At 62.7% G+C, this 24,743-nt stretch overlaps 1 protein-coding gene across 17 annotated transcripts in view; it reads right to left on the minus strand.

Moving 5' to 3' along the window:
* Positions 1-1,162: 1,162 nt before the first annotated feature.
* TNK2 (tyrosine kinase non receptor 2) overlaps positions 1,163-24,743 on the minus strand; it is a 42,419-nt gene continuing 18,838 nt past the window's right edge. For 4 of the 17 annotated variants that reach the window (XM_038583119.1, XM_038583121.1, XM_038583116.1 and 1 more), the window contains exons 2-16: positions 19,220-19,400; positions 18,083-18,153; positions 15,924-16,145; positions 15,046-15,198; positions 14,290-14,567; positions 12,708-12,834; positions 12,174-12,320; positions 11,995-12,089; positions 6,890-7,084; positions 5,552-5,643; positions 4,896-5,015; positions 2,887-4,241; positions 2,690-2,785; positions 2,390-2,517; positions 1,163-1,976 (exon numbers count right to left, since the gene is read on the minus strand). In XM_038583119.1, the coding sequence (XP_038439047.1) occupies positions 1,970-1,976; positions 2,390-2,517; positions 2,690-2,785; positions 2,887-4,241; positions 4,896-5,015; positions 5,552-5,643; positions 6,890-7,084; positions 11,995-12,089; positions 12,174-12,320; positions 12,708-12,834; positions 14,290-14,567; positions 15,046-15,198; positions 15,924-16,145; positions 18,083-18,153; positions 19,220-19,382 (3,249 nt within the window). In that variant the 5' untranslated portion in view covers positions 19,383-19,400 and the 3' untranslated portion in view covers positions 1,163-1,969. Of the gene's footprint in view, positions 1,977-2,385; positions 2,657-2,689; positions 2,786-2,886; positions 4,242-4,895; positions 5,016-5,551; positions 5,644-6,889; positions 7,085-11,994; positions 12,090-12,173; positions 12,321-12,707; positions 12,835-14,289; positions 14,568-15,045; positions 15,199-15,923; positions 16,146-18,082; positions 18,154-18,305; positions 18,388-19,032; positions 19,156-19,219; positions 19,406-23,503; positions 23,909-24,743 lie in introns of those variants that run through there. The other 13 variants (XM_038583129.1, XM_038583114.1, XM_038583117.1 and 10 more) reach the window with 13 other exon arrangements.

The following is a 24,743-nucleotide window of genomic DNA, read 5'->3' on the forward strand; positions in this document are numbered from 1 at the left end:
GCTCTCCAGACACCGTCCTGCTCAGACGTGGTGAAGCTCCAAGAGCTAATTCCTTTGCTCCGGTCGTTTCCCAAGAACCAGTGACAGACTAATAATTTGCCTTTTTTTTTTTTTTTTTAATTTATGATAGTCACAGAGAGAGAGAGAGAGAGGCAGAGACACAGGCAGAGGGAGAAGCAGGCTCCATGCAGGGAGCCCGATGTGGGATTTGATCCCGGGTCTCCAGGATCGCGCCCTGGGCCAAAGGCAGGCGCCAAACCGCTGCGCCACCCAGGGATCCCAATAATTTGCTTTTAAACGGGCCAAGGGTATTACCAGGCAGCTCGCAGAAAAGGAAATGTAAACGGCCCGTGTCATTTTTTAGGTTTATTCACTCATTAGAGAAATGCAACTTCAAGCCAGGGAGACCTGTCTCGCGGGCGAACCCTAGAGGCTCCGGGAGCCGTGGGAGGCCCGGGTCGCTGCGGCTGCCCGAGACCGTGCTCCACGGAGGGGCCCAGCGAGCCCCGTGGTTGCTGCACGCGCCGCAACTCGGGGCTCCGCTCCCGGGAACCCGTCACCCGTCCTCCAGGCTGGCTTCGGCGGGGAAGACAGCCACCTGCCATCTGCTGCAGCAAAGGACTGGGCAAGACTCAACGCCCTCGGTCCACGGGGTGACGAGGTACGTCCACGCGGCCCCAAACGAGAACGGGACGCTCGTTCAGTGCGACTATGAACTCTGCCGAACAGTCTAAGTGAAAAACCCAAGACACCGATGGTGCAGGCGGTCCCTGGGGAGGGGAGGTGGCTTCACTGCGGCCCCAACCCCCTCTGAATTCTGACCCATACGAAACTCAGAAAAACAAAACTAAGACACGCACTGAAGCTCTCCTTGTTCGGACGTTGCCTTAGCTCCAGCTAAGTGAGCTGCTCCACCCGCTCCGGCAGCGCGTCCTGCCCTCTGGAGCTTGGAGCAAGAACTCGGGGGGCTGGGGGTGAACCCCGAAGGGGAGAGCACCCTGAGGGTCACCCAGGCCGCACTTCCCCCCTCTGTCCACAGGGGGCGCCCCGAGGCTTGCTGCCGACTGATGCTGTCCCCCCACCCCCCCCACCCCCCGCCGGGGGACCTCGGGGACCTCAGGCTGTTGCCCGAGAGGCAAAGACACAGGCAGGGACAAGGAAGTAACATAAAATAGAAACTAGCTTTATTTCTCTGGAAGAAGCAGGGATCCATAGCCGGGGCAGCAACTTTGGTGGCAGACGCTGGCAGGAAAACACGGAACAGCACAGGGGAGGAGCTGGGTCAAAGAGGAAGCGCTGGTGTCCCTCCAGGGCAGCTGCCCCCTTGGTCTCCTTCCAACCCTGGGGCCTTGGGCCCTGGTCCCTGCCAAAGAACAATCTGGCACCCTTGCTCTGCTTCCTCAGCCACCTAGGGCTATTTCCAGGCACAAGATCCTAAGACCTGCCAAGTCCCATAACGTATCCATGGTGTGGCCACAAGTCACATTCTCTCCGACATCCCAATGCCCACCAGGAGATCCCTGGAGAAGGGCGCTGCCCTGAGGGCCTGCTGGGTGCTGGCCCCCTTCTGTGGGGCCAGCACATCCTCCCGGCATGGGTCAAGCCTGGCTTCCCCGGCGGCGGCAGAGCCTGGGGACACTCTCCCGTCCCAGGCCCCCACCAGGGGCTGGCGCAGAGGCAGCTCGGCTGCAGGGCCCGCGGAGGCCGCCCCCAGGCCCGCCTTCACAGGGCTCCTTCCTACCCCTTGGCCAGGGGCACCAAGAGCTGATCCAAAGTTGCAGGGACAGCACTGGGTGAGGGGGGACGGCAAGGCGGGGCTCCCAGTCTCCTGCTGCCTTGGCCTTGCTCTGCCACTAGGAGCAGCAAGTGGCAGCAGGTCCTCCGGGCTGGGGGGGGACCTCCCCACCCTTGTCAGATGGACAGACTCAAGTGATTCCTTCAGGACAGACCCTCTGGCTCTCCAGACACCTCAGCGCCTGCAGGAGGGGAAACAACCAGAAAGCCCCTCTGTCAAGGGTACAGAACGGCTAGTGCGGGTGGGCACGAGCGGGCCTCCTAGTACCAGGCGAGCGAATCTAGCTGAAGAGTCAGCAATAATTTTGGAATTTACCACCCTGGGATGTGTTCTAGCTTCAAAAAAAAAAAAAAAAAAAAGACAGCAGTGTTGCTGCTGAGACGGCCAGAGGGCGGCGGGCACCGTAAAGCCTGAGGAAGCCCCCACGGGGCAGGGGCTCCTCGGACCCCCAAGTTCATCCAGACCAGGTGCTGAAACATCTAAGCGGGCTTAGAAGAAACTTCTTTCACCCGGAACTGCCTGCCCCGCAGCATGGGCCGCCATCCGCCCCCAAGCTGGGGGACCCCGGGGCCGAGTGGGGGGGCGCTCACTCACTTGTGGTGGGCAGGGCCGCAGGAGCCCAGCAGGTGGCAGCCAGCCTGCTCCAAGTTCCAGTCGCACATCTCCAGCACTTTGTGGCACTCGCTTCGCGGCCGCAGACCCAACCCAAAGAGCTGCTCCACCTGAGGAGCAGAGGGTGGTGCCATGGGACACGCTGGGGCTGAAGGGCACCAGCCAGGGTGGGGGCAGAGGAGAGCCAGAGGCAGGATGGCAGGGAGGGGTCAGGGGAGGTGAGAGCGGCAGAGCCAGTCTTCAGGGTCCCTGAAAGCCAGAGTGGGCGGGAGGTGGGGGTACCTTCAGATACTGTGCAGCCCTCTGCACGCTCCAGCTGTGGCTCTGCAGGGCCGCCTGGCACTCCTCTGTGGTCACCCCATGCACCATGGCCTGCAGCTGGGCACACCCACCCACCTACCCGTCAGCACCGCCTGGGCCCATTCCTCTGGGGCCCTCAGGCCCCGCCCCTCCGCCCAGCAGCCGGGCCTGGTGCTCACCATCTGGACCTTGTCTGCCGGCCGTCCAGCCTCCGGCCCGTCCCCAGGGCAGCCCCTCTGTGGCAGCCGAGCAGCGGCCCGCAGGGCTGGTGGCCGGGGCCCTGGATTACTGTTGTTGGTGGAGAAGTTGGCCTTGGGATCGGGGGCGGCCTGGGGCATCGGTCGAACGGTGGCAGTGGGGGCAGCAGGAGCCGGGGTGCTGGGCGGGGGCAGCAGCAGGGGCACGGGCAGGGGGGCCGGCTCTTCAGGGCTCTGAGCCTCACGCAGGAAGCGCTGATAGCGTTCCAGGTAGGGTGGGCGCTCGGGCAGCAGGTAGTAGTGGGTGCTGCTGACCTTCTTGCCATCGCGGACAATGGGCAGGATGCAGGGACCAGCCCGCGGGCCGGGTGCCTGGATCACTTGGGGTGTGGCGTACTTGGGGTCGGAGGCGAAGCTCTGGGTGGTGGGCATGGTCTTCCCAGGTGAGCTGGAGAGCCGAGGTGGCAGCGGGGAGCCGCCGGGTGGAACCAGGGGGCTAGGGGTCCGTGAGCCTTGAGGGGACAGGGGCTCCCGAGGAGGCACCCGGGGAGGGGAGGCGGGTCCAGGCCACCGCCCTATCTCCTCCTCGCCTGAGGGGGCTGGAGACAGCTCGCCCCGTGGGCGGGTGGGCCTCGGGGGAATGGGCACGCGGGGGGGCACCTGGGGCTTGTCCTCACCCGCTGGGGCCGGGCCAGGAGGAGGGCTCAGGGAGCCAGCCGGGACCTGCAGCTGCCGCATGCACTCCTGCTGCAGCGCCTGGAAGATCTCTGCGGTCTGGGCCGAGTTGGGCGGCTTGCTCCCACCCTGGGGTGGGAGGAACAGATTGTCCTCCAGGGGAGGGAGCAGCTGTGCCTGCTCAGGCACAAAGGCGTAATTGGTTTCGCCCTGGCTGGGCCCAGTGCGGACCCCTGCACCCACCAGGGTGCTGTTGATGGAGCAGACCTCGAAGTCATCCTCGTCCTGGGCCACATCGTCGTAGGCAGGAGGCGGGGGCAGCGGGCGGGCGTCCCAGTCCACCACGGGCGTGGGGTGCAGGGGCCGGGGCAGGGCCCGCGTGGGGCTCTGCGGCGGGGTCTTGTCCAGTAAGGAACAGGCATCCATGGCCAGCTGCGCCAGTGAGGGCGCGCAGGGCCGGGGGGTGGGGACGACGGGCTCCTCGCCAAAGTCAATGAGCGTGACCTCGCCCCCACCGCCACGACCCGCCTTGGTGCCGGGCACCCGAGCGGAGGGCTTCGCGAGCCACAGCCCACGGGTCAGGGCTGGTTTCCGGAGGCCCAGCCTCTTGAAGTCGCTGGACAGGGGGTCCTGGTCCTCACTCACAGGGTCATAGGTTGGCTCTAGGAGAGGGAGGGAGACCCCACCGGGAAGGCAGTGTCAGGCAGGGGGACGGGGAAGAGAGACAAGTACCCTCCCCCGCCCCCCACTCCCAACGCCCCCAGAGATTAGCCCCTCGGCTGCCAAATTCCTCCACGCACGCCAACCCTGTTCCAACAGGAGGACAGAACCTGCTCCGGACACTCAGTTCTCCACATGGGCTCATGGACCCCTGCCTCCATCTCAGCTAGAGCAAGCGGTACCTCACAGCCATATGATACCCCGACACACAAGGCCCCGAACGCCCCAGACTCCTGGGCCCCGGCTGGTAACCCCATATCCCCACCCCATTACGCACACCATTAGTGCAGGCGGGGGCCACGGACAATCCCCCACCATCAAGGGCAACAGGAGCTGTCCTCGGAGAGCACAGAGCTCCTGACCAAGCACCGTGAAGCCCCGACACGGCATCTGCGGGTCCCAGAGGGAGCGGGACCAGGCCGCGTGACGGTGGAGAGGCAGGCGCCGGGACCACACACTTGCTCCAGAAGCCTGGGCTTTGGGGGGTCGGGGGAGAGGCAGGCATGCTGGGCCAGGTCAGCAGCCAAAGCTCACAGCACACACGGCATCAACCCCCCCCCCCCCCGCCACCCCGCCAGCCCACCAGGGCGCTGTACCTTCCAGGAGAGGAGGAATGAGAGGAGAGAGGGGGCAGGGGCAGGGGCCAAGGCTTCGAGAGCGGCCCCACTTACTCTGAGCGAAGATGGCAGGCTGAGGTGGGCGAGGTGGAGGCTCCCCTGCAAGAAAGGCCATGCGGAGAGCAGAAGGGACAGAGCGGGCGAGACAGGGGAGAGAAGACAGACAGACAGGAGGGCAGCGTGGAGAGAGACAGAGAGAGGGTGGTGAACAGGGGCCGAGCCAACAGTACAAACCCAACAGCAATGGGAAGCAGTGGGGCGGCAGGATGGGGGGAGCCCGCGTTCCAGAACGACAGGCACAGGATCCGGGAGGTGGATGAGGCTCCTGGCCAGCGTGAAGCCTGCGGGGTGGTTTTGGCTCGGGAGAGGACAGCAGGCTTAGGGGGAGTGAGGAAAGGCAGGATCTGAGTGCGTGGGGAGGAGAGAGGGGGACGCTGCGGCGGGCAGGCCAACATGGCCAGCCGGGGATGCCCACCTCAGCGGATGCAGTGGCCTCTCGTCTTGCACCCACGGCCAGCCGGAGCCAGGGCACAGCTGTCCCCCTGCAGCCCTGACCCCACTGTCCCGGAGCCAGGGCAGCCTGCTACTGGGCAGCGGACGCACAAGGGGCGCCGGGAGGGAGGCCGGACTCTTACTTTTCAGCCTTCCTAGATGCTGGGTGGGCCGGGGGGTGCTCAGTTCCACGCTCAGCAGGTCAGGAGGATCCATGGGGTTTCCCAGATACAGTCTGTGGGAGGACGACCGGGTCAGATGGTGGGGCTGGGGGAGGCACGTGGAGCGGCCCCAGGGGGAGGAGATGCCCGGGGCCAGGCCGAGACCAGAACCCTGAGTGCACGCAGAGAACCACCTGAGCCAAGCCCCGCCAAGAACCTGGGTCGGGAGCCCAGGACCCCCAACTCACGGCAGCTCCCCGAAGACTACACGGGCCGGGAGCTGTGGGGAGGGCAGAGACGGAGCTCCTGACCCCGACCCCTGCAACTGCCGTGGCGCCCCAACCCACGCCTGGCCGTCACCTGCCCACACGTGCTCTTCTGACCCACCGGGCCCAGAGGCATCGGGCCGCACCACGCCGTCGGGGGCGCAGGAGGCCCCTCTCTCCCCCACCAGGCAGAAGGGGGGCTGGGCCACCTGGCTTGCTCCCCGGTCACCCTCCCAGCCCCCGTACGGACTGTCAGGCCCTGGCACTTAGGCCCGGGGCTGAGGAAAGCCTGGAGGACCGGGCTGGGCTGGCCGCAGCACGCCAGGAGCGGGCCAGAGGGCCTCTACACAGCTCACCCCTTCCCTCAGGCTCGTGCTGGCTCCTGGGACGTAGGAGGCAGCGGCTGCTCTCCCAGGCTCCGCGTTGGGGGGCGAGGGCAAGGGCGAGGGGGACGGCCTGCCTCCCTGTGCCCCAGAAGCCAGAGCAGGAAGGGCTGCCGGGAGCCCCCGCTGCCAGTAAGGAGGCATGAAGCGGGCGCTCGCTCAGGAGCTGCCGGGAGGCTCGCTGGGGCAGGGTACCCGGGAAGGGACTACTTCTCTTCCTGTGTCCTCCGGATGCCCCCCCAGGGACCTCCTCCTTTCACTTAAAGGACACTGAGCCCCCCCGGGGCCCCCCAAGTGCAGAGTGAGCAGGCAAGCAGGGCAGCTGCCAAACCTTCCCTCTGGAGTCTCCCCACAGGGAGCTCTTTGTCTACGCCCCCCTCCCCAGGACACAGCGGCGTGTCCCCTGGGCCTGTGTGCACCCCCAGGGCTTGACCCAGGAGGCTGGGTCTCCAGGACCGTGCGGGGTAAGCAGGGCCACTACCGCCCCAACACCAGGGAGCGTGACACAGGCGTTCCTGCTGAAGCCCTTCCAAAGGTGGTTCCGAGACAGGTGGGGTGGCACCAACCATCCTTGGGCTCCCGACACCGCCCCCCCCTTGAGCCTGCAGGGACGGCTTCTGGGGGCTGCAGACTCTGGCGCCACAGGCCACAGCCCACCCCGGCGCACTCACTCGTCAATCTTGTCGGGGAAGCCCCAGCAGTGGCGGGGGTCGCTGTCGCCATGTCCTGTGTGGATGAAGCTGTTCTGCAGCGGCTGACTGATGTCCTGGGCCGACAGGCCAGCCACGGAGGTCACCACGTTGCGAGGGAAGGGCCCCACACACAGCGTCCGCGTGTTCTGGCCGCGCCACCAGTAGTTCTCCGCCCTGCCCAACAGAGACCACGCGGTGAGCACCAGTGCGCTGGGGCGGCCCCAGGGCGTGGGACCCTCTCCAAACCCAGCTGCCTCCAGCCTCGCTGCCGCCTGGCCACCTCGGCACAAGGGGACCGGAGGGCGTACGGCCCGACACCAGGGTGGTCTGAGTGCAGGGCCCGGCTGGCCGCACACACCTTACCCTCAGATACCGAGGGGGGTCCCACAGTTTTTTCTACAGTTTACAGATCAGGAAACGGGTTCCAACAAGCGACCAGGCTTGCCCGGAGTTCCCAGACACATCGCAGCAGACCCAGGATCAAATTCTGTCGTTAGTCTGCAAGCCGGCTCCCTTCCTACCGAGCCCCTCACCTCCCTCCTCCTGGCAAGGCCTGGACCCCCAGCCTCTGGCCACCGGGCCCTGCTCCTCAGCCCAGGATCCAGGCATCCCGAGCTGGAGACGCCAAAGCAGCACGACGGCCTTGCACTAGTGGCCTCGCAGCCAAGCCCTCCGGCCACACTCGCCGTGGGCACGCAGCCCCTGGTGCATTTGGGAGCGCTCGGAGCAAGCCACGCCTTCCCATCACTTCTGTGTGTCCAGGGCCCTTCACAACCTCCGGGCAGGGGTGTGGGACACCTGCCCTTATGCCTGTCCATCTCCCGGGGAACTCTTGTCTTAAATACGGGGTCTGGAAGCGGCCTAGCTTCCCAGTACAGCCGAACCACGGGAGCTCCTGCTCCTCACTCTGATCTCAGACACGAAAGCTCTGCTAATGTAGCCTAAGCCCGGGGCTGGGGTGGGGGCCGGGGCAGGAAGGGGCCCCCCGGACACTCCGAGTGGCAGGCTGCAGCTCCTGCATCTGCGCTGGGGTCACCCACAGCTGACCACACGGGCAGGGTCTGAGCCGAGGCAGAGGCGGTGCTGGCCTCACGCCGCCGTGGTGGGCGTGCACACACCCGGCCAACCCCCGGCCGCATGCCCCGAGCGCCGAGGGGCCCCTCCAAACTGCAGCCGGGCTGCAGGGGCCGAGGGGGGATGGAGGCCGAGCTCCTGGATCCTCGTCCGTGAGGGGACGAGGCCCCCGGGAGCGGCATGACCTCCCACTGCCTGCCGTGGAGACCGCAAGTGGAAGCCCACGAGCACAGCAGCGCTCGGGAAGCCAAGGGGGTGGGGGGTGAGCCGGGAGCCCGGCCTCCCCATACAGAGCCGCTGACCAGCCCCCCGGGGTGGGAAGGGCGGGAGGCGAGGGAAGAAGGCAGGACGACACCCAGGGAGGGACGGCGCCCACCGCGAACGGCAGGGCCACTCCGAGGCGAGACGTCGCGGGACACTGCGGCCCAGGGCTGGCTGCGGCTGCCGTGCTCCCCTGAAGCAGGACGAAGGCGGGCGCCCGCCGCCGGGGACCCCGCCCCTGCCGCCCCGCTGCCCCCCCCCATCCCCACTGGCTCCCTGGGTTCTGCGTGGCCCTCCGGGGACCCTCTCGGACACCCCCGGGCCGGACGGCGGACTCTGCCCTCCACACCCCCTCCGACGTGCTCGCCAACCTGGCTGAGCGGCAGCGGAGGTGGCCGGCGGGTCCAGAGATCGGGCCCGCGTCCAAGGCCGGGGCCGCCCCGTGACCACGTCCTCCCTGTGGACCCCGAGCAAGGCCACGCTGGCAGGTCACTGCCTCCACTCCTTCCCCGAGCACAGCCGCAGCGTCATGCTGGCTCCTCCGGACACGCTTCGGAGAGGACAGAGGCCAAGCCACCTCCCTTTACTACAGGTGCGGCCGAGGCAAGAGCCCCGGGACTGCCTGCGGGAGTCCCGACGTCATTTCCCACCAACACTTTGCTACTGGGGAGGGGGAGTTGGGGGTTCAGGGCACGTGTAAGGGGGAGACACTCATAGGGCGCCCAGGGGCTCCGCGGTGGAGCAGCTGCCTTCGGCCCAGGGTGTCACCCCAGGGTCCTGGGATCGAGTCCGGCGTCGGGGTCCCTGCAGGGAGCCTGCTTCTCCCTCGGCCTGGGTCTCTGCCTCTCTCTCTGCATCTCTCATGAATAAATAAATAAAATCTTAAAAAAAAAAAAAAAAAAAAGAGAGGGGGGACACTCTTGGGAATCACATCCCAAGCACACTCGGAAGCAGCATCCTCCCGACCAGGCTCAAACGTATCTCCTGAGACGGCCGATGCCGCCCTGCACCACCTGCCTAGCCCCCGAGGTGGGGGTGGGGGGACCAGGTGCCAGCGGCTCAGAAAGGCCTGAGGCTACCCTTGCCACCCGGCCTGCACTGGCCACACCCGCTCCCCCTCCACAAAAAGGCCAGAGTGTCCACAGCAAAGGGAGAGTCGGGCCCACCGAGGGCAGACACCACGACGCGGACAAGTCCCTGGGGGAAGAGAAAAGGACCCGCGTCTCCAGCACGGACTTTCTATTTCCTGCGGCCCCGTCAGTGGCCTGGGACAGGCAAGAGGTGGGCGGTACCTGGGAAACTGAGGTCTGGGCTGAGAATTGCCTAAGGCTGGCCCTGCTCTATCGGGGACCGGCTTCTGGAAATTTCAGCGCCCTGTCCCCGTCCCGGCCCACGGCGGTCCAGTCCAGAAGTGGCTGGTAAATGTTGCTTAGACATTCTGCTCAAGACACTGCCCCACTCACTTCTGAGTGACCCGGGCGGCCCCTGGTTTTAAGGGACAACACGGGCCCTTGCTTCCCCCCCACCTACCACTGGAAGCAGAGGCTCCGGGGATCAGGCCAGGCCAAGGCCCCGAGGAAGGATTTCAAATCCTCAGTCTCCTTTCTCTGGTTCTCTAAGAACAGAGCATGAAAATGCTGCCGGCTGCCCCAGCTTCCAAGTCAGACCCCCTGGAAAAGACCAGTTCGTCATCCATCCCTCCATCCAGACGCCGAGTCACAAGCCCCAGGCAACATCGAGCTGTCCTCTCTGCCCGGTGCCCGGTACCCTGAGAGGCACTGAGCCTCCAGAACCAGCCAGAGCCGGGGGCCAGGGGGTCCCAGACTCGACCTGGAAACAACGCCAGCACCTCTGAAGCAAGAGGAGCACAGGGCCAGTGGAGGAGCAGAAACAGAGCGGCGAGCCAGGCTGGGGAGACGGAGAAGCAGAGACGCACACGCAGGAGCCAGACCCAAGAGACCGTGAACAGAGCCCGTCCACCGGAGGCGGGGAGACCGTGAGCCAAACACACACAGAGACGTCTGGGTGCTGAGGAAACAGGGGCCCCGCACCCAGGCCCACCCCCAGGCCTCACCGGCCGCCGCGGCCTCTGGCCCCTCAGCTCCCCCCTCCGAGCAGCTCCAGGAACGCGAGCGGGCGCCGTGGCCCACGCCGGCCCTGGCCCCCGAGGAGGAGCCCAGCGAGCCCACACTGGCAAGGCGGCCGCGGAGCCAGCAGCTGGGGCCAATGGGAGCCCGGGACGCCGGGGCGGGGCACGGTGCCTCCAGAGGAGTGGCTCCCCCGGGGCCCCACCTGCACCCAGGCCACCAGCTCCAGACACACGCCCCCGAACCAGAAGCAACTGAGTCACTCCCTGGGGAACCCTGGGGCCCCACTGACAGCAAGGGACGGGCGGAGGTAAAAATCTGGGGCCATGGGGCATGAGCGGGGAGGCGCAGAGCTCGGGCTCCTGGCCGTGGGCACGGATACAGGCCCAGCCTCGGGCTTACGGGCCCACATGCGCCCCCCTCCAGGCGGGCCTCCGCTCTCATCTTCCTCTTTCCAGAAGGCTCCCGAGAGCCATGCCTACGGTCCCGTCTGGCGCCTCAGCCCCAGACCCACAGACTATCTTCCTCCCTGACCCCTGTGCCTCTCTCCTCCTGGAAGCTGTTGGCTTCTCTCCCCCACCACTAACTCCCCAAACCGCTACCCCCACACCCGACCGAGATGTCATTCGCGCTCCCAGATCCGGGGCCCAGAGTCTAGGGGGCCCCGTGCTGGGGCCACAGCGAGGGCAGGTCACGTGTCTGCAGGACCGCAGGGGCTCCGGGCCTCCCCCATCACCCTGACTCACCCAGAAGCTCCCCAACCGACGCCCGCGAGGCAGAGAATTTCACTAAAAGCCCCAGGCCCCTCGACCTGAGGTCTAAGCACAACGGGCTGTGTGGGAAGTGACCCCCAGCCCCAGCCCCCACCCCGCCCGGCTCTGAGTCACAGGAGCAGGGGCACCGGGGATTTCCTCCGCCTTGCGCCTCTTCCTGGTCCTCTGGGCTCACCCCTACCCCAAAGGCACCTCAAGCCTGCCCTGCCCCAACCAGTTCCTCAGCCGCCCTGGGGATCAGATAACAGAGGGTGGGGTGGGGGTGGTGGGCCTCCTCGGCAGAAGGCCCTGAGCAGGGGCCCCAGGTGGGAGCCATGAGTCAGGAGATGCCGCTGGAGGCAGAGACAGACACCCAGGTGTTGGCGGGGGGGAGGAGTCAGGAACAGAGGGCCCGGCATGGGGATGGGGCGGAGGAGCCCAGGGGGCACCCCAGCGGAGGAGGTCGGAGTGGGGAGGGGGCCCCGGGATGGGGACGGGGGCTCAAAGGGAGGGCAGAGGCTGCTTTGGGGGCTACTGCTAGGCACTGGGGGGCAGTCAGGGCCCCTGTCCTGGGAGGAGGCGGGAAGGGGAGGGGAGGGGAGGGGAGGGGACGGGACGGGACGGGGAGAGGAACGTTCAGGAGCTCCAGAGTCCCTGGTGGTGGCCCTGGGGCCAAGCTGAGCCACTTCCTACGCGTCACCCCAACGGCAGTTTGGCTCCGACCCACACAGCCAGAGCCGAGCCGAGTGGGAAAAGGGTGAAGGAGGTGGTGCTGTGCAGGGAAACTCTGAGCCCGACAGTGAGGTGAGGCCGGCCCGTCCTTCCCCGCCGCCCAGCACTGTGAGCCGTGGCCCTCCACCTGCAGCCCGCACCCCTCAAGGCCCTGCAGGCCCGGCCCCGTGCTCCCTACCTTCCCTCGATGACGGTGATGACGTCGTTCATCTGGATGTGCAGCTTGTCTGGTTCCTCAAAGTCCTGAAGGGCACGCATGTCGGTGGGCTGGGCCTGGGGGCAGAGCGGGGTCAGTGCCCACCCTGGGACTGAGCCCCCGCATGGGCACCCCAGCCCCGGGCACAGACCTGCCCTCACCTCCAGCAGGAAGTCCCGCAGAGCCACGAACGTGGGTCTGTCCTCTGGCTTGTGGGCCCAGCACTGGACCATGACGTTGTAGACATCCTGGGGGCAGTCCTCCGGCCGCGGGAGACGCTCCCCCTCCTTGTCAATCTTATGCAGAATCTGGCGGTGGGGCGGTGCAGTTGGAGCACAAGCAGGGCACCCAGCCCGTCACTCCCCACCTTCCCTCAGGCCCATGGAACAACGGGAGCTGTGGGCCGCCGTGCCTGCACCCCGAAGAAAAGCTGTGTCGGGGAGCCCAGCCCCGGGCCTCCGGTGGGGGCCTCTGGAGAGGTGGCCGCGGCAAGGGAGCAGAGCGCGAGCGAGCCTCGGGCGGCCCCGGCCGGAGCACTGCGGGCCCCTCTCTTGGCTCAGCGGCTCGAGAGGTCATGAGACGCGGGGCATGGGGGACAGGGATTCCAGCCAACGGGAGCCAGTTCCAACGGGCCGGGTGGGAGCCAGGAAGCAAGTCAATCCCCGCCCGGCACGTCAGGAGCTCCGGCCCCTCACCTGACTGCCATTGAGGCCGATCCAGGGCTCCTGGCCGTAGGTGAACATCTCCCACAACGTCACTCCAAACATCCAGGTGTCACTGGCGTGGGAGAAGGTGCGCGTCTTCAGGCTCTCAGGGGCACACCTGGCAAAGGCAGGGGTCAAACAGAAGGCCTCTCAGAGCACAGCCACCCCCATCAGCCCGACGGACAGAGCAGCCGCTCAGCACATCGCAGCCCTGTGCACCAGGCTCAACGGTAGGTGTTGGTGACACACGTGAACAGGGACAGGACTTACTGACTATGGGATGCACAGACTCGGAGGACATCATCTACGCTCCTGTCTTTATTCCCATGGAGCCCGGGCGGGAGGAGGGTGACGTGTGCAGGTCAGGGAAGCAGTCGGGGGAGAGGTCAGAGGCTCCAGAAATTGGTGAGGGGGAGGAGAGGGGATAACATCTCAGGCTGTTTTCTAATTGTGGTGGGAGGATGACGATTTCCGGATTTGGGGCAGGATCCTGGGATTTGGGTCATTTCAGCAGGAAGGTGTGGGTGGGAGATTTGGACAGGGTTTGGGGAAGAACTGACATGGATGGAAACCGTTTACACTGGCTTCACCCAAATACCCCACACTCCCTGTGGGACCCCCTTTTGGGTGAGCCAGAGAAATGCCCCCAGTGCAGCGGAGCCGGCAAAGGGGTGTCCCTGGGTGGGCCAAGGTGCGGAGTGACGGGGAAGCTGACCTGACCGAGAACCAGACTCTCTCCTGGGACTGGAGAGCCGGCCTGGCCACTCAGGTGGGGGGCGAGGGGGAGACGCTGCCCAGGGACAGTCACTCAAGACCCGCAAGCCCGGTGTTCCTCATCTGGGAAACCTAACAACGATCTGCTGGCTTCATGCTGCCGTAAGGGGACTCTATGGTTTACCACTCAAACCAGGATGCTTGGGTATGAAGGGGGTGCTATCAATGACCCCAGAACAACCAACACAATCCGGAACGTGTAGTCACCCTACGTAAACGATCGACTGTGAGCGGGGCTGTGTATCCTAGGTTAGGAGGATTTTCCGGCAAGAACACGACTTACTCGTCGCACCCCAGAGCGAGGAGACCACACACCCCCTCGGGTGCCTCCAGAACCAGTGGATCATGACGGTCTCACACCAGGGCCGGGGCCAGGGCAGGGCCAGGTACCACCCTGGTGAGGTGAATGTCCCTGGTCAGCCTACAGGCCCTGACGTGGTCTGGCCCTGCCCGCAGCTAGCTCTACCTGGAACATACATACCCACCAGTGTGCCTGCCTAACTTCTGATAAAGTCTGGTATTTGGGGAGCTGACTATGACAGAGTCCTCCTGGGCAGTCTTTCTGGGCCCCCACGGCACTCATCCCTGTGCATCTCAGTACCTGGCACCCGGGCCCAGAGAATTCCCCCGGGCGGATGAGTGAATGGACTACACACAAGAAGGCTCCCCGGGCCCAGGAAAGACAGAGGCTACTATGGGAACCGAAGCCCCGGAAACTCTGAGGCTGGGTGTGCAGGGACCGGGGGGGGGGGGGGGGGGGGGGGGCAGGCCCCGTGAGCCAGCAGCACCTGTCCCTCACCAGGCAAAGGGCACCTTGCGATGCTCTTGCATGACATAGTGGTCGTCATTCTGGGGTAGCGCACGCATCAACCCGAAGTCCCCGATCTTGACCAGGTCACGGGTGGCCAACAGCAGATTTCGGGCAGCCAGGTCACGGTGAATAAAGCGCTTGGACTCCAGGTAGCCCATGCCCTCCGCCACCTGCACAGCGTAGCGGCTCAGAGTGCCCAGGAGGAAGTGGCCCTGGTGCTTGCGCAGCCGGTCCAACAACGATCCTAGCGGCGCCAGCTCCGTCACCTGGGGCCATGGAGGAGGCAGGAGGAGTAAGTGCCACCGAGCCCTGCCCCTCCCTCAGTGCCCCATGCTGGGCTCCCAGTCCCTCTCCTGAAGGCCTGAGCCTGCCCTCTGGGGACCTCTAGGACTTCTACAGCCTTCCCCAGCCTCTCCCCCTCCAGGTCGCACGGGAACCCGAGGCTCAGAGAGAAGCAACCCACAGAGGCTCAGATTAGAAATTCTAAAAACGAAACTCTAGGGCCGGCCCCTCCTATGAGTGCAACCCTCTGCCAAGGAGCACAAACAAAACCCAAAGATGGACTTGGGCTCCGGAGGACAGAGCACCAGGTTAGGCCCCGAGGAGCCGCTTTGCCACAGCAGGTGGAGGACCAGGGCCCCCTTCACCTGGACGGAGCGCGAACACAGCACCGACAGGGGGACGGGCCCCTCTGGGGGCGCAGAGACCCCACCTGAGCACCCACCCGCTGCCCGCAGGGCTCACCATCTTCATGGGCGGCGTGAGCACCACCCCATAGAGGCGAATGAGGTTGCGATGGTCAAGCGAGTGCATGGCGTTGACCTCCCGGATGAAGTCGTCCATGGCCTCTGGCTGGCTCAGCACGTCAGGCTTCAGGCACTTCACAGCCACACTCATCTGCCCGCCGCAGGGATGGGGATGGGGATGGGGATGGGGGGGAGGAGTCAGGACAGACCTCAGGCCCCAACACTCTGAGCCCACCTGCTCCCCCTCCAACTCAGTCCTAATAGCCCTGCCCCGGGGCTGCTGGTCTGGGCGGGTGAACGTGCCCCGGGGGCCTGCGGCCTGGCCTGGGCCCCCCTTCCGGGCGGGTGGGGAACGCCCAGGTTAAACAGCAGCCATCACTGTGATGACAGACGTTCAAATGTCGTAGTAAAAGTGGAATACTGAAAATGTTGTAAATATAATGCCAAAAAACGAATGTACGGCGGCAGGCGGCAGAAATCCCCGTAGTGCTTCCCTCGGAGGAAGAGGAGACTAGGGGGAAGGGGCAAGAGCTCCCTCCTGGGGATGCGGGCGGGTCCTGCCTCCCATCCCTGCTTACACTGCTCCGCGCGGGTGTAAAAATGCACGAAGCCGAAATACTAACTGTGCTTCCTCTGAGTCGTGGGATTACAAACGCTTTTTCCTTATTTTTAAAAACAATTTCCAAACCTTTGTAATAATTATTTTTATAACTGAAGAAAATCAGACCCGTCTAGTTAACCTGAGCGTGGCGTCCAGAGCAAGCCCCCCTCGAACTGCGTCCAGCCCCGTCCACATCCCGGCAGAGGGGGGCACCTGCCAGAGTACCTGAAGAGGCCTGTCCCTCTGCCACACCCCACAGGACCCAGAAAGCTCACCGTCTTCCCCGAGGGGGCATCCCACTCGCCCCTGCGCACCACGCCAAAGGAGCCATCTCCTAGCTTCTCGAATAGATGCAGGTCCTTTTCCCCAATGAGGCAGGTGAGGCTCTGTAGGGGCCCCTCCCCTGCTGGGCCCCCCGGGGTGGGTGAGGTCTTCCGGAAGGTGCTCTGAGAGTGATGAGGGGGGAACTCAGCCTCCAGTCGCTTTCCACTGAACACCTGTTTGAAGGCAGCCAGGGGCTAGATGGAAGCCGGAGGCCCCGGGGCCGGTCCTCAGTCCTGCCCCGCAGGGTCGTCCGCTAGGCCTCCAGAGAGCTCCTGGCGTGGCCAAACTGCCAGGGTGCAGACTGGCTGGAGGCCCACCCCTCCTCCAGACCACACCCTCAAATGGCAACCCCCAGTCTCAGTGTGGCCTCAGGGTGTGGGCCAGAAATGGCCTGACAGCCGTGCAGCTTGTGACGCCTGTGACCCCACGCCCAGCTGTGGGGCCAGGGGGAGCCCAAAGCCACTCTAGACCCATCCTCTGCACCACCTGTCCCCCCGTCCCCCTGCCCAGCACAGACTCTGGCCCCCAACCCAAGCAGATGGGCAGGAGCCCGAGGGGCCCTCCGCAAACACCTCCCTTTCCATATTTAGCCCTGGCCCCTTCTCTGGGTTGCCCATTTGGCGCTGTCCGTCTCCACCCTCCCTGGGGAGCTGACTGCCCTTCATCCTGCCAGGGGGAGAGGATAATTTGAGCCTGAGGTTGGACTGTGAATGTGTGTGCTGGCGGGGCTGGCGGGGGGGTTGGGGGGGCGGTGTGTGTGCAGATGAAGCAAGGCCTTGCTGGGCCAGGGCCTGGGAAGACAGCTGGGCGGCTGGAGGGGCGCCGAGAGCTGTGAAAGGAAGACTGGAGGGGACTCTGCAGCCCAGGCTGTGGAGGGAAGGGGCCCAAGGCCAGGGGACAGGAGGCCCTCAGGAGTGGAGGTGGCCCCATGGGTCGGACTCGGCCACCCCCACTGGGGCATCCGGGCCTTGGCCTCAGACTGCAGACTCCGTCCACTTGGGCCTCTGCCCCGCACAGGTTGGCAGAGCTGATCTGCCCAGGGCAGGGGGTGTCTCCAAGCCAAGGGCCCCTTCTAGCCACCGCTCTGCCCTCCTCTCCGTAACTGAGCTCCCTTATGTCTGCGAGCAGTGCTCGGCTGACAAGGCCCTCACAGCCTTTATCTTGAGGGACCCTCTCCACTGCCTGGTGAGGTGAGCTGGCCAAGTGCCCCCGGCCTTCTACCTGAAGACAGGCCTCAGGTCTGGAGAGGTTCACTGACTGACCCCAAGGCCTCCTGGGTGGTGGATCCGCGATCCCTGAATCCCAGTGCAACCCCTGAATCCCGGGGCGCTGCACGGCTCTTCCCTCCTGCCTTCACCCCCCCAACAAACCCATCCTTCCTAAAACCTGGGCAAGGGACCAGGACAGTGTCCCCAGAAAAGGCCACAGGCTCCCAAGAGACAGCCCCTTTGCCAGATCACAGCCAGGAAATCTCGGCTGCCCAATCCCAGTCCAGCTGTTCTGCCGTAAGGCACCCCCCACCCCAGCCTTGAGGCCAGGAGTGGGGAGGGAAGGCCCTGGCTGGTTCACTTCCTCTTGCATTGTCTTCCAGACAATGGGCAAAGTTCCACTGAGTCAGACCAGGGACTCACCACTCCACGGACCCAAATTAGGGCAAAGGGGGGGTGGCGGGGCAGGCTTGGGGAAGGAAGCTGTCAGCAGGCCAGAGGTCCAGAGAAACCCCCTGAGGACCAGGGATTGGGCGGGGCGAGGAGGGGGGGAGCGAGGCAAAGATGTCCTGGGTCCAGACAGTCCGCACCATGCTGCCCTGGACACTGGCCCCAACAGTCAGACAGGGCACGGGCTCAAGTTACGGTGCGCTTGTCAAAGAGCGCCTGCACCGCAGGAGGGGACACGAAGCCATCGTGGCACACGGGCTACTCACGTGCCATCTCTGGTGGGTACAAGAACCAGGCGGTTCTACAAGCACCCTGCCCAGGGAGACCCCCGGAGGAGGGAGGTCTGTACCAGGTACAGATGACACCCGCCTGGGAATGGAGGAGTTTCCTAGGCCTGACCTCAGAGGGAGGCCTGTGAGGCTGCCCGCCCCACTTGCTCCTCGTCCACGCACCTTGCTCATCCAAGACTTGCGTTTGCACATGGCCTTTCTCCTCTTCACAGCCTCCCACAACCGCCGCTGACCTGCGGGGAAAGAACGGGTTCCGATGTTGTTAAGGCAGCTCACGTCCCCCAGAGAAGCCACCTGCCTGCATGCTTCCTTGGTCCCCCGGGGTGGGTCTGGCACTAAATACTGCCCAGCACAATGACACCAAGGAAACACCATTCCAACCAACCAGGGGCCACAGCTAACGGTCACGGCATTCCACTTCCAGGCAGTGGTTCTTGAACTAGATGGAGGTGTTTAACCACCAAAACTGAACAGCAGTGATCTTTTTCCAACTCAAAAAAAAAAAAAAAAAAAAAAAAAAAATCAAGGTAATGGATAGAATTTGCTCAGCTGTTTTTTTTTTTCTCCCATAAAATTCTATTACGTGCCTGGCATCAGATACCAACTATCCAAGCCCAACTAGCCTATGTCGATGTCTGATTTAGCAGGTTATTACTTATTTAGCTATTGTAAGCTGACTGTGTGAACAAATTTCTAACGCTCTACATGGAATACCATGGCTTCTAGATGTTACGATCAGTACTTTTAGGATAAATACGTGGAAAAGAAAGGAGTTCAACTTCTACGGCAGACCTTGGTGCATGGGAAACAGAATGAGTTCAGTTTACGGCAGATCTTTGTGAGAAAGAGACAGATGAAGGGCAAATTGGCAAACCATCCGAGGGTGTTCATACAGATCTCTGGATGCTGACCCCCTGGTGTTGAGAATGGTGAACAGAGCAAACTCACTTCCAGTTTATGGCAGAGGAGAGATGGAGGAAACCCATCCTACAAATGTCTGAACAAACCAAAAAGGGGTGTATGTTTAATCCTGAGTATCCAGAGCTCGAAGACTTCACTCTCCTTAAACTCCAGTTCACCTTTACAACTGCCAGCTGTTCTCATGCACTCACTGTGTGCAGCATGTACTGATGCCCCTCCACCCCACCTTGGGGGTTCCTGGACAGGCAGCGAGAGTTCTCAGCTGTGCCACCCCATGGAATGAGGAGGAGGGCTCTTCTATGCGGTGGGCAATCCTGAGGATAGAGGAGGTAGATGGTCAGTGGGGAAGCAACAAGCACGGCCAACGTCCCCACCTACCAGGCCGGCCCATGCCAATCTTCTCCAGGTCCTCATTCTTGACATACTCAAAGTGGGACAGGCGGGTAACATTGAGGTCATCGCGGAGCCGCAGGAAGTACTGTTGCAGCTGCACCTCGGACAGCAGCTCTAGCAGCCAGCCTGTGCCCTCCTCCGGCTGCATGCTGCTGCTGCCCAGCCTCTGTGGGGAGGAAGAAAGGCTCAGGGACTAAGGGGTGCAGGCAGGTAGTGAGGGACTCTGCCCTGAGTGCCCTGGCCTCACCCACATCCTACTAAGCTGCTTCAACAAACCCAAATCACTTTCTTGTTTCCCCCCAAACAGCCGTAGAGGATGGCCTGTACCCCTGTGCCCCTCTTCCCACCAGGAACGACGACAGAACTCGGGCAGTTGGAAATCAGCCCGGGCTCTGGAGTCGGGGTCTAAAGTCCACACTGTGGCCGACTGACCGGAGATCAACCTCTCTGTTCTCAGACAGTCAACAAGCCATTTGAGAAGCATCAAAACTATCGGTTGTGTCTCCAGGAAAATATACACATTCTTAAAGTTTTCATTTAAAAATTGGGGAGGGGCACCTGGCTGGTTCAGTAAGTAGAACTAGTGACTCTTGATCTCAGGGTTGTGAGTTCGAGCCCCACACTGGGCCTCATGTTGGCTGTGAAGCTTACTCAAAAAAAAAAAAAATATATATATATATATATATATATATATATATACTACTTTACATATATGTATCGTTTTAAAGGTTTTATTTATTTATTCATAAGAGACACGGAGAGAGAGAGAGGCAGAGACACAGGCAGAGGGAGAAGCAGGCTCCATGCGGGGAGCCTGATGCGAGACTTGATCCCAGGACCCCAGGATCATGACCTGAGCCAAAGTCAGACACTCAACGACTGAGACCCAGGCGTCCCTATATATGTATATAATCTTAATTGGGGGGGAGGGTGCAGGGTCCCTTGAGACCCATCCATAGGTTCCGCAGACCTGATGGGCCCCAGAGAAAGCACTGTGGACCAGATGAGCTCTAAGTCCCACCCAACACCTGACATCACCAGAGCATCGCTCCCCAAATCCAAAGACCATCCCGCAGGAGACCACTCAAGTGCCGGGCTGTCAGGACCACAGTGAGTGGAAGACAAAAGAGGGGCAGAGGCTGGGGTGGGCTTTCCGATGCCGGCTCAAAGAGGCAGCACTACTTAGCTCCATCAACGGCTGTCACCAGACTGCTGCCCAGGGTTGTCAAAGCTTTTCATTTTTTCAAGAAATATTGGAAATCTGGGAATCCCTGGGTGGCTCAGCGGTTTAGCACCTGCCTTAGGCCCAGGGCGTGATCCTGGAGACCCGGGATCGAGTCCAGCATCAGGTTTCCTGCAGGGAGCCTGCTTCTCCCTCTGCCTGTGTCTCTGTGTCTCTCATGATTAAATAAATAAAATCTTTTAGAAAAATATTGGAAATCTGAATCTATATGTGAAATCTCACCATTTTTGAAAAGGTAATATATGCACATGGTAAAATATTCAAAAAGGCGTTCTTAAACAGAGATGGATGAATGAATGAAGTCTCATTCCCTGGGCTGCTGCACAGCAAGCCACCTACCCCCCGTCCCCAAAGCCACCTGCCATAAACGACTTCTACATATCCTTCCAGACTGTTTTGCCCCCACACAAATATTCACCCATCAACCACACCATTCTGTTCCTTGTTTTCATTTCACATTACATCTTTCTCCTGACCTTTTTTTAAAGATTTTATTTATTTATTCATGAAAGGCAGAGAAAAAGGCAGAGACACAGGCAGAAGGAGAAGCAGGCTCCATGCAGGGAGCCCGATGTGGGGCTCGATCCCGGGACCCCAGGATCATGCCCTGAGCCGAAGGCAGATGCTCAACCACTGAGCCACCCCGGGATCCTATCCCTGAGTTTTTAATTATGTCAACGAATTCAAGTTTGCGGTACACATGCACGTGTGCGCACACACATGTTCCGTGCTGGCCAAGCAAAACACATGTGCAGGCCAGAATCAGCCAACGGGGCCATGGGTGAGTGAACCCTGACCTACACACTCTGCAGCCCAGAGAAAGAGGACGGGGCACCCCTTGAAACGAAGCAGCCTGACCCACTGGACCCAAACCCATTCCTGTCCAAGTCATACACCTCAAAGCTGAGGGCTTGCCCAGGGCAGCCCCTGACCCGCGTTCCGTCCCCAACCGAGGATGACCAGCTGCGCCTCAGCCTCCCACCGAGTCCGAGGTGGCCGTGGGCCCCAGCTCCCATCACAGGGCACGGTAAGGGAAGCAGACACTTGCAGCTCAGGCCTAGCGTGAGCCTCCTGCCTCCACAGTTCCCAGCGGTGCTGAGAGCCCAGTGCCAGGACTTCAGACCCTCCCAGGCAGCTCAGGGCAGTACAAAGAGCGACAAACGGGATGAGAAGCCTCAGTTCAAACCATGGCTTAAAAAAAAAAAAAAAAAAAACCCTGGCTCCTCCACCAAGGCAGCTGGGCGATGGGGAGGGTTTTTTTTTTTCCAAACTTCAAGCAGTGACCCTTTACCCAGATGGTGCTCATGAGGGCTGTACGGCCCCCTAGGGGACATTCTTGGTTGTCATCATGTTGGGGGCCAGTAGTGGCATTTAGTGGGTGATCAAGGGACAAGAACACAAGTTATCCTACAACATGCAGGGCAATCTCACTGTCCCAAGTCCTGTACAATGTAATTCATGCAGGTGGGAAACTGGCTTATAAGCATGCGAACCTAGAACCAAATTCCATTTTACGTGCGAACAAAATCGGATTTTGCAGTTTCAATACGCACCGAGAATGAACACGTAAACGGTGGAGGGGGGGAGGGGGACTGGCCTTTGTTTTATCCAGAACTTACCAAAAGTTGTTTGCTACTTAGAAAAACATCACTGAAGGCAACCCAACTTTATTGTTTCAAAACTCCCCTGTGGGTCAGCACTTGTAGACGCTGCCTCCCCGGTGGTTCTACTGGAGGTCCTAGCGCTGACTACCTCATCAGGTCAGAGGGCCCTGACGTATCAGGAAATGCTATCATCACCGTCCTTTCACTTCTCCTTTCTTTTTTTTTTTTTTTAAGATTTATTTATTTATTCAGAAAGAGAGAGAGAGAGAGAGGCAGAGGGAGAAGCAGGCTCCATGCAGGGAGCCCGACGTGGGACTCGATCCCGGGCCTCCAGGATCACACCCCGGGATGCAGGCAGCGCTAAACCGCTGCGCCACCGGGGCTGCCCTCACTTCTCCTTTCAACTACAGGTGACATCCCGGTGACTGACAATATACACACACGGCAAGAAGGTTATATTTCTATTAATTTTACTTGAGAAGAAAAACAATCGCCCTAAGGCTTCGACTGTATTTACCATATGCCAGGCACGAGTCTAAGCAGTTAGCTGTAGTCACTCACTTATCCTCAACGACAGTAGCTGTCACACACAAAGGAGTGTGGACAGGACGTCGCTGCTTTCCAGAAGGCGGCCCCAAAGGTGCACCGTGAAAATCACCGACCCAGGCTGCGCGTCTGCCGCCGCCACTCCCACCACCACGGCACCCCCTGCGTGCCCCAGGGCGCGGCCTGCCAGCAGGGCCAGCAGCCTAGAGACCCCCTCCTCTTCCTGCCCCGTGTCCAAGTCTCAGGGCGCCAGGCTCCCCACTCCCACCCCCGGGTGCTCCCAACAAGAGCCGAGGGCCATGCCCTGGGTGCGGGGACTGCGCGGACACCAGACCCGGAGCCCTTCCCCTGACGCCGCTCAGAAAGCACAGAGTGGCCTGGTTCTTTTCGCCAAGACACCGGGAACAGCCCTGCCTGCCCAGCTGGACACTCCCCCCAGCCCCAGGGACAGGGCTGCTCTGCGTGGGGGTGTGCGGGGAACTGGGAACACTGGGACCGCAGCGAAAAGCCACCAGGCCCTCAGTCCTGCCCCCCGCCAGTCCCAGGGTGACCCTGGACAAGCCCCCGCCCCCCCACTCCCCGTCCCCTCCTCACCAGGCCTCGCTGGCCCGGAAGCACAGGGCACGCACCGCATGCCCCTCCGCTCAGTCCCCGGCTGGGGGGCCCCGGCCGCGGTCCCCACCTGTGTCTGCCGCGGCGCCGGACGGCGTCCCGTCCCAACCAGGCTGCAGCAGTCCAGGGCAGAGGCCCGGAGCCCAGCGCCCCCCTCAAGCCCTCAGCCCCTCCCAGTCCCACACTCTGCCCCCCAGTGACCCGCTGGCTCCAGGGGCCGACCCCAGCCCCAGCCAGTCCTACCCGCACCCCGGCCTCACTCACTGTGTACAGGCGGCGCCGCAGTCTGGCCAGGAGAGGGAAGGAGAGCTCTAGGCCAGGGAACCGACGAGCTGCGGGCATCTCCACGGAGCTGGACCCCCGGCCCCGGCGCTGGGGCTCTGGCCCAAGGGGGGGGAGCAGGGGCTTTAGCTCCTGAGCTCAGGGTCCTGCCCAGAATGGAAGCTGACCAGAGGTCGGCCCCAGGAGTCCCCCAAATCCCACACAGGGGTGCGGAGTGGGGCAGGAAAACAGGGTGGGCCCCTTTTCCCGGCTGCACAGCTGTTTCCCCAGCTGGCTAGTCTGGCAGGGGCAGGTTAGCTCCCCTCGGGCTGGGGGCTGGGGGCTGGGGGCTGGGGGCTGGCTGCGGCCGGTCCCCCGTCCTGCTGCTCCGACTGCTCTTCAGCGCAGTGGTCACAGCTCAGCCCTACTCCCTGGCTCCCCCGCCTGACCGCCCGCCCGCCCTCCTCCCTCCCTCCCCAGCTGAGCAGCTCTGACACTGGCTGAAAAAGGACCTTTCTGAATCACTGCCAAGAGGGTGGCGGGAATAGGGGGACTCTTCCTCCCAGCCACCCGCGCTGGCCCCCCTGTCTCCCCATACACAAGGCCCCCTGTCTCTGGCTTCCACCCCAGCCCCCATAGCTGCAGACAACTCCTGGGATTTTAGGGTGGGGGCTATGGGAATCGAGCAGCACCGTACAAAGAGGGGTACAGACTCCCATATGGGCTTGTCTGGGGCCGTGGGGGCCAGAACACAGCCTGAGTTGGGGGCCTCGGCCCCAGTCAGTCATTCCTGGGCCCCGGAGGCAGACCCTTCAGAGACCCTCCCCCATCTCCAAGTCCCAGCCTTGGCTGGGCGTCTCCTGGCTCAGGCCCTAATGTGGCCCTGTTACCCTGGTGCCCGACGGAAATAGGAGGCCGGCAGCCTGCCAGAGTGGGACAGTCCGGCCAAGAGCGAGGGGGGTTGGGGGGGTGAGGAATCTCCACCCCCTCCCCTGGGGTTGCCTCACACTGCCCGCAACATCCAGGGTGCCTCCTCCCCCAGACCAGCTGGCTAAGATCCAAAGCCCCCTCAAAACAAACAAATATGCCCCTACTCTCTGCTGGGATGCCCCCACCCCAAAACAATAGGGTTCCAGGCTATATAGGAGGTTTCTCATATAGCACCCCCACCCACAGACAACAGCCTCAGCTAAAGGAACTAGAGACACTCCATCAAGCCCCCATAAGCCCCCCATGTTCCTGC

The sequence above is a fragment of the Canis lupus genome, chromosome 33, assembly GCF_011100685.1.
Source record: "Canis lupus familiaris isolate Mischka breed German Shepherd chromosome 33, alternate assembly UU_Cfam_GSD_1.0, whole genome shotgun sequence".
NCBI classification, from domain to species: domain Eukaryota; kingdom Metazoa; phylum Chordata; class Mammalia; order Carnivora; family Canidae; genus Canis; species Canis lupus.